This window comes from Bubalus bubalis, chromosome 2 (genome assembly GCF_019923935.1).
Source record: "Bubalus bubalis isolate 160015118507 breed Murrah chromosome 2, NDDB_SH_1, whole genome shotgun sequence".
NCBI classification, from domain to species: Eukaryota; Metazoa; Chordata; class Mammalia; order Artiodactyla; family Bovidae; genus Bubalus; species Bubalus bubalis.
In genome coordinates, this window is record NC_059158.1 from 23,444,367 (window position 1) to 23,453,509 (window position 9,143).

Below are 9,143 nucleotides of genomic sequence, written 5' to 3' on the forward strand. Positions count from 1 at the left end.
CTCAAGAGTCTTCTCCAACACCACAGTTCAAAAGCATCAATTCTTTGGTGCTCAACTTTCTTTATAGTCCAACTCTCACATCCATACATGACTACTGGAAAAACCATAGCTTCACTTGATGGACCTTTATTGGCAAAGTAATGTCTCTGCTTTTTAATATGGTGTCTAGGTTGGTCATAGCTTTTCTTCCAAGGAGCAAGGGTCTTTTAATTTCATGGCGGCAGTCACCATCTGCAGTGAGTTTGGAGTCCCCCAAAATAAACTTTCTCACTCTTTCCATTGTTTCCCCATCTACTTGCCAGGTAGTGAATGGACCAGATGCCATGATCTTAGTTTTCTGAATGTTGAGCTTTAAGCCAACTTTTTCACTCTCCTCTTTCACTTTCAACAGGACGCTTTTTAGTTCCTCTTCACTTTCTGCCATAAGGGTGGTGTCATCTGCATATCTGAGGTCATTGATATTTCTTCCAGCAATCTTGATTCCAGCTTATGCTTCATCAAGCCCAGCATTTTGCATGATGTACTCTGCATATAAGTTAAATAAGCAGGGTGACAATATACAGCTTTGACGTACTCCTTTCCCTATTTGGATCCAGTCGGTTGTTCCATGTCCAGTTCTGCCTGTTGTTTCTTGACCTGCATACAGATTTCTCAGGAGGCAGGTCAGGTGGTCTGGAATTCCCATCTCTTTCAGAATTTTCCACAGTTTGTTGTGGTCCACACAGTCAAAGGCTTTGGCATAGTCAATAAAGCAGAAGTAGATGTTTTTCTGGAACTCACTTGCTTTTTTGATCATCCAGTGGATGTTGGCAATTTGATCTCTGGTTCCTCTGCCTTTTCTAAATCCAGCTTGAACATCTGGAAGTTCACAGTTCATGTATGTTGAAGCCTGGCTTGGAGGATTTTACATTACTTTGCTAGCGTGTGAGATGAGTGCAATTGTGCGGTAGTTTGAACATTCTCTGGTATTGCCTTTCTTTGGGATTGGAATGAAAACTGACCTTTCCCAGTCCTGTGGCCACTGCTGTGTTTTCCAAATTTGCTGGCATATTGAGTGCAGCACATTCACAACGTCATCTTTTAGGATTTGAAAAAGCTCAACTGGAATTCCATCACCTCCACTAGCTTTGTTCATAGTGATGCTTCCTAAGGCCCACCATCAAGGTACTGCTGCCTCATAAAAAGAGTTTGGAGTGTTCTGCCCTCTTCAATTTAAGGGAAGGTTTTGAGAAGAATTGGTTTTAATTCGTCTTTAAAATTTTAGTGCCATTCATTTCAAAACAATGTACTCCGGAGCTTTTCCTTATTGGGAGGCTTTTGATTACTGATTCAATTGCCTTCCTTGTTATTGGTCTGCTCAGATTTTCCAATTCATCATGATTTCAGACATAGTAGGTTATATTATGTTGCTAGCAATTTATCCATTTCTACTATGTTATAAATTTGTTGGCATATAATTGTCCACATTCACGCAACACAGGAGTGAGCATCCCCATGTTCAGAATATTGAAGTAAGACTTAGATATACTCCCTACTTTCTGTGAGTGGAATCTTTATTTGACTAGGAGGAGATTATATTCTATACTAGGTGATATTAAAACATAGGAAATATTAAAAAGAATACATTTGAATCAGTTCTAATGAGGTGGATGAAACTGGAGCCTATTATACAGAGTAAAGTAAGCCAGAAAGAAAAATACCAATACAGTATACTAACGCATATATATGGAATTTAGAAAGATGGTAACGATAACCCTGTATGCGAGACAGCAAAAGAGACACAGATGTATAGAACAGTCTTTTGGACTCTGTGGGAGAGGGAGAGGGTGGGATGATTTGGGAGAATGGCATTGAAACATGTATAATATCATATAAGAAATGAGTCGCCAGTCCAGGTTCGATGCAGGATACAGGATGCTTGGGGCTGGTGCACTGGGATGACCCAGAGGGATGGTATGGGGAGGGAGGTGGGAGGGGGGGATTCAGGATGGGGAACACGTGTATACCTGTGGCGGATTCATGTTGATGTATGACAAAACCAATACAATATTGAAAAGTAATTAACCTCCAATTAAATAAATTTAAATTTTAAAAAAAAACATAGGAAATAAAGGTGAATGAGAGATATTGAACATACCATCACCAGAATATGTAGGTTGTTACTATATAGCATTGGGACATTAAAAGGAAACTTACAGCACAGAGAATATGTGTCCTAACCAGGATCGCCTTCTCACATAATCATGGAAGACAGCCCTGTCAGTATTACACTAGGCTGTCAAGTGCTGGAAACTCTCTTTGGGAGTTGTTTGGAATGTCAAGAACATCTTTGGATGCTTGGTAGCTGTATATACTTTTGACACTTGACAAAGTTTATCTAAACAAGAAACAGGTAAATAAGGTAGGAAATCATTAATAACATTTTAAGATGGGTGAGAGATATGGTCATAAAGGAATATCACTGCTTTTCTGACATTATAACTTTGAAAATTCAGAAAAAGAAGCACCACAGATGGAAGGGACAGAAAGTGTTGTAAAGAAAGTGGAGACCAGACTGGCAGTGAAAGGTGGGAGCAATTAAGGCAGTGGCACAAAGGATGTAAAAGGGGGCAGGCATTCTAAGTAACAGTCTCCTGGCCTTTGTTGTCCAGGTGAATGTCCTTTGTGAGACAGTGGGATGCATGACCTTCAAAGTCAACTTGAGACAAAGAACAAAGGAGATCAGTGAACAAGTGTGGTATAAGACCAAGGTTCCCATGCAGGACCAGGTCCTCCAGCTGGGCTCAAAGACCCTAAAGTCCCAGAGAACTTTGTCATCGTATGGCATCGACAAGGAGACAACCATCCACTTCACCCTGAAGGTGGTGAAGCCCACTGATGAGCAGCTGCCCTTGGTTTTGGTGGAGCCTGGTGATGAGGAGCAGAGGCACGACCTCCAGGTACGAAGGTCCAGCTCAGTGGCCCAGGTGAGACAGGTGTTTCAGACTCAGAGAGCTGTAACGCCTAAGAAACTGATTGTGGCTTGTTGAAAATGGGTTTTATTGATTGAACTTGAAGCACAGTACGAAGACTCGTGCCTGCACCCATGTCAAGGGACTTTTTGCCCATGTTTCATTCTAAGAGCTCTATGCATAAATGCATTACAAGAGAATCTTTACTCAATTCCATGTGAATTATTGTGAATGGGAATGAGATAGAGATCCTTTTTCATTTTTCAGCATGCAGATACCCAGTTTTCCCAACAAAATTTACTAAAAATTCTATCTTTCCCCATTGAGCATTCTTTGCTCCCTTGGGAAATATGAGTTAACTCCATTTGCATGGGCTTATGGAGAAGGAAATGGCAACCAACTCCAGTGATCTTGCCTGGAGAATCCCAGGGATGGAGGAGCCTGATGGGCTGCCGTCTATGGGGTCGCACAGAGTCGGACACGACTGAAGCGACTTAGCAGCAGCAGCAGCATGGGCTTAAATCTGACCTCTCAGTTCTGGTCCACTGGTCTATATGCCTGTTTTTCATCCAAGTACCAAACTTTTTTCAATAGGATAGCTTTGTCTCATAGTTTGATATATTGATGAAAGTGAAAGAGGTGAGTGAAAAAATTGGCTTAAAGCTCAACATTCAGAAAACTAAGATCATGGCATCTGGTCCCATCAGTTCATGGCAAATAGTGGAAACAGTGTCAGACTTTATTTTTGGGAGCTCCAAAATCACTGCAGATGGTGACTGCAGCCATGAAATTAAAAGACGCTTACTCCTTGGAAGGAAAGTTATCACCAACCTAGATAGCATATTCAAAAGCAGAGACATTACTTAGCCAACAAAGGTCCATCTAGTCAAGGCTATGGTTTTTCCAGTGGTCATGTATGGATGTGAGAGTTGGACTGTGAAGAAGGCTGAGCACCGAAGAATTGATGCTTTTGAACTGTGGTGTTGGAGAAGACTCTTGAGAGTCCCTTGGACTGCAAGGAGATCCAACCAGTCCATCCTAAAGGAAATCATCCCTGAATATTCATTGGAAGGACTGATGCTGAAGCTGAAACTCCAATATTTTGGCCACCTGATGCGAAGAACTGACTCATTGGAAAAGACCCTGATGCTGGGAAAGATTGAAAGCAGGAGGAGAAGGGGATGACAGAGGATAAGATGGTTGGATGGCATCATCGACTTGATGGACATGAATTTGAGCAGGCTCCGGGAGTTGATGATGGACAGGGAAGCCTGGCACGCTGTAGTCCATGGGGTCGCAAAGAGTCAGACACGACTAAGTGACCGAACTGAACTGAACTGAACTGAAGTACTCAAGAAATTTTGCTTCCTATTTTTACTCAATTATTCATTCATTAATTCATTCATTCATGCATTCGGTAACTAGTCTAGTTAGTAAATACATCCTGTGCCTGACAACATGCCGAGAAAATGCTGAAGGTATAGGGTAATGCAGACACAGTCATGACCCTCAAGTTTTCCATTGTTGACTAAATGTAAAGGACAAGTAAGCAGATGAACCTATCACTGGAGAATGGGCTTGGAGAGCATTGCAGAGGGGCTGGAAAAGGACAGGAGTGAGGATATAACCCAAGAGAGGATGGAGAAGTGTCAGGGAGGACTTCCAGGAAGAGATGCTGCTTACATTGCATATTCTAATAAATCCAAGGTGTTGAAGGTAGAGTCGTTGGGAAAGGTGTGCTCAGTTTCCAGGTGGCAGAGTGTCAGGAAAGTTCAAGGACACACAGGGAAGTCCATGGAACCATGCATGGAAGCAGCTAGATCCACAGATCTGCAGCTCAGGGCGGGGCTGTGGATAGAGATCTCAGGGATATTGGCAAACAGATATCATTGCTGGCAAATGACATTTCTGGGCTCAGCATCCTGGAGATTCTGACCAAGGTTCCCTGCTTCCCCTGAGAATGCAGACATAGGCACCAACATGGCATAGGTTCCTGGAGCCAGAAGGGCAAGACAGAAAGCCTCTTAGAAGATGTGATTTAATTTTAAGCAGCAATGGCACCCCACTCCAGTACTCCTGCCTGGAAAATCCCATGGACAGAGGAGCCAGGTAGGCTGCAGCCCATGGGGTCTCTAAGAGTCGGACACGACTGAGCGACTTCACTTTTTCTTTTCACCTTCATGCATTGGAGAAGGAAATGGCAATCCACACCAGTGTTCTTGCCTAGAGAATCCCAGGGACAGGGGAGCCTGATTGGCTTCCATCTATGGGGTTGCACAGAGTCAGACACGACTGAAGCGACTTAGCAGCAGCAGCAACCATCCACACTGCCTCAGCTCTTTCCAGAAGTGTCATGAAGAGTTAAGAAATTAAGTGGATGCAAGTAAAGTTTGAAATAGATGGGGAAACAGTGCAGTGTCAGACTGTATTTGGGTGGGGGCTTCAAAGTGACTGCAGATGATGATTACAGCCATGAAATTAAAAGACACTTACTCCTTGGAAGGAAAGTTATGACCAACCTAGATAGCATATTCAAAAGCAGAGACATTACTTTGCCAACAAAAGTCTGTCTAGTCAAGGCTATGGTTTTTCCAGTGGTCATGTATGGATGTGAGAGCTGGACTGTGAAGAAAGCTGAGCACCAAAGAATTGATGCTTTTGACTGTGGTGTTGGAGAAGACTCTTGAGAGTCCCTTGGACTGCAAGGACATCCAACCAGTCCTTCCTAAAGGAGATCAGTCCTGGATGTTCATTGGAAGGACTAATCCTGAAGCTGAAACTCCAATATTTTGGCCACCTCATGTGAAGAGTTGACTCATTGGAAAAGACCCTTATGCTGGGAGGGAATGGGGGCAGGAGGAGAAGGGGACGACAGAGGATGGGATGCCTGAATGGCATCACCGACTCGATGGACATGAGTTTGGGTAAACTCCAGCAGTTGGTGATGAACAGGGAGGCCTGGCGTGCTGCAATTCATGGGGTCATAAAGACTCAGACACGACTGAGCGACTGAACTGAATGGAAGGCTCAGTTGAAAACACTTTACTCCAGGCTGCCCTGTTCAGTCTTCCTTACTCTTTCCTGGCCCATCCCCCATCCCTGTCCTGATGCAGGGTTTACTCTTTACAGATCACCCTCAATCTGTTCTGAGCTTTTCTGCCTGGCCACTGGTGAGGTTTCAGAATCCCTCGATCCTATTGGACAGTGCACTCAGGGCACCATTTTGCTGCTGTACTTCAACCAAAGATCACAATCTTGTTTTTTAAACACAGGAACAGTAGGACCCTGGAGAGCTATCTGAAGAGAGAAAAGGAAGGTCAAGATCTCCACTCGATTCCATCAGGCATTCTTCCCCCTTCACACCAAGTATTTCAGAATATATGTGTCCCCCAACAAAATACATTCAAATAAGTATTGGGTTTTCTAACATGATTCACTCTCTAGTGAGAGCTTCAAAGAGGAGGACATGACATCTGATTAAGGTTTTCAAAATACTGAAATGAGTTCTTGGCTCCCATTCCTTTCATTACACGGACACTTCTGTAAAACCATGTTCTCCAGGATGGAAAGACCTGGAAAGGACCACCAAGTGTTCAAAGTCTTCAAGACACTCAGGGTCCAGGGCTATATAGAAGTCAGGATTGGGAGTGGTGGGTGGTTAAGCACAGAACAATTTCCAACACAAAAGGGTCTCTCATGTTAGGAACAAGGAGGACAATGGATTGGCTGAGAGGAGACATGCTTGATTAGATGACATTTCTGCTTACAGAATCCACTGTAGAGAAAGTGACAGTAAATTCTCCAGCATTTGCAAGAACAAAGGGTCCAGGAAAGCCCGACACACACAGCAGGCAGATAGATTTCCAACTTAGCTACTTCTATAAATGGGAGGCCAACTCCTTTGCTCTCTCTCCCATATCTACTTTCTTGATCACAGAGATGGCTGCCTCCCCTAGTGTAAGTTGGGATTTGATACTGTGGAGGGGAAAGAGAGAGGACCTCAAAGACATAACAGAGCTCTCAGGGGTGCCTGAGGGACAGTGCTGCATAGATTTTTCCCCTAACCATCATTATATAAGAATTCCCAGGTGCATTTTGATTGAGTTTGCTTGGCATTTCTGAAGCAATATTCCTGATCCCAAAGCAGTTTTACAACCTCTTTCATGGGCATTTATGAAAGAGATGGGAAAGAGACGTCTGTTCCAGGGAGTCCCAGAGGGGACAGTGAAGAGCCCTAGACCACCCTGTCAGCTAGGGCCATGCTGGGAGGCTGTTGATATCTGAGACATTTGCTTTAAAACCTGTGAAAATCTCCACAGCATGATCTTTGACCTTGGCTGATTTTCCGGATTTGTTAGAGAGGCAAAGGAAAAGAGATCTTTTTTGCCTCTGAAAAAGTTTTTTGTGACATTGATGGGAAAATTTCAGATGGACGCTGTAGTTAAAAACAAAGAAGAGTCAGATCCCAGGAAGAACCTGTGGTCAGCAAGCGACATTGGGGCCTTTAGAACTCCCCTTCTCCCGGACTTGGGCTGGGAGGTAATTTCACATAAGAAGGGAGGAGGGGAAAGAGAGATCAAAGTCCAGATCTGTTATTCTCATTCCTTGAAGAGACACCATTTCTCGGAATCCAGATCCTGTGTAAGCTGGAGATTCCCAGCCCCAGCGGGCAGTTTCTCTACTGCGCTGTGGAATTGCCTTACAGTGCTATCTTTTGTCACTCATGGTTCTGGGAGAGCAGTTCTTCTCTACCTTTGCACCAGGGTGCAGTCTTCCTCCAGGCTCTGAGTCCTGCACTCACGGACTCTTTGTTCCCCACCACCAAATGGAGACATAGGTTTTTCCGGGCAGGGCCCACCACCCACGCATGCTCCGGCCCACATAGAGACCTCCCAAACGCTTCTTCCTTTCATTCATCCTAAGGCTCCATGCATCCCCTTACTTTCCTTTCTCTCTTTTCCTTCCTTCAACTTGTACCTGTGCTGTAATAAAAAAACATACACGTGTACACACGCCTCACTTTTCTTTCCACTGAGGCACAACAGGAGAAGACAAGGAATGCAGAAATAGAGGTTCACATCTGAACACTTGTTTACCAGCTACTACTAATAGGACTTCCACTTATCAACAAAAATACTAATACCTACTTCATTAGAATGCTAAAATTTTAATGAAGAATCATTTAATAATACCTTGTGCAGCTTCTGAAATATAGTAAGTCCTAGGCAAATGTTATTTCTCACTTTTTATTCACTTCCTTATTCATGCATTTCATAATTCATTCATGCATTTACTAAATATTTGTTTATTTAGTGTGCCAGACAGCATGCCTGAGAAGTGCTAAAAATGCAAGACAATTAAGACACAATTATGAAGGACTTCCCTGGTGGTCCAGACGTTAAAATGCCCCGCTTCCAGTGCAGGGGCCCCAGGTTCGATCCTTGGTCAGGGAACTGTGTTCCCATATGCTGGGTGGTGCAGCCAAAAACAAAAAGAGAGACACAGTTATGACCTTCAAGATTCCTACTGTTGACTGAGGGTGAAGGGCAAGTAAACTGATGAACTTGTGGCTGGAGAAATGGCCTCTGAGAGGTTTGTAGAGGAAGTATAAAAGGACAGAAGATGGGCATGTAACCCTGAATACTATGGCATAGGATGTAAGAGAGTCAGGAGGCCTTCCTGGAGGAGATGCTGCTTACGTTGCATATTCTAGTACATCCACAGTGTTGGGGATACAGTGGGATGGAACGGTGTGCTCAATGACTCAGTGACAGAGAGAGCTTGGCATGTTCAAGGACATGCAGGGAGTCCAGGGAACCATGCATGGAAGCAGCTAGACCTACACATCTGCAACTCAGGGCTGGCTGTGCTTACAGATCTGAGGGGTATCAACAGACAAATATCATCCCTGGGAAATGTCATGCCTGGGCTCTCCCTCCGGGAGCCTCTGGCGAAGGTTCCCTGCTTCCCCAGAGAATGCAGATATTGGCACCAGGATGGTGCTTGTACGATAGACTTTCCTGGCAGTTGACTCCCGCTCCCACTTCAGGGGCACGGGTTCAATCCCTGGTTCCAAGAACTAAGATCCTACATGCCTTAGGGTGAGAGAAAGCCTGTAAGAGAGAGATTTAATTATAAGAAGTTTTAACCATCTACTGTCCCTCTTCTCTTTATTCAGAAATAACATTAAGA

At 44.0% G+C, this 9,143-nt stretch overlaps 1 protein-coding gene across 1 annotated transcript; it reads left to right on the forward strand.

The window, feature by feature from the left end:
- The first annotated feature begins 2,681 nt into the window (after positions 1–2,681).
- On the forward strand, positions 2,682–3,029 carry LOC123328041 (ubiquitin D-like). Its single transcript, XM_044924993.2, has one exon. The coding sequence runs from the start codon at positions 2,682–2,684 to the stop codon at positions 3,027–3,029; it is 348 nt and encodes a 115-aa protein (XP_044780928.1).
- The last annotated feature ends 6,114 nt before the right edge of the window (positions 3,030–9,143 follow it).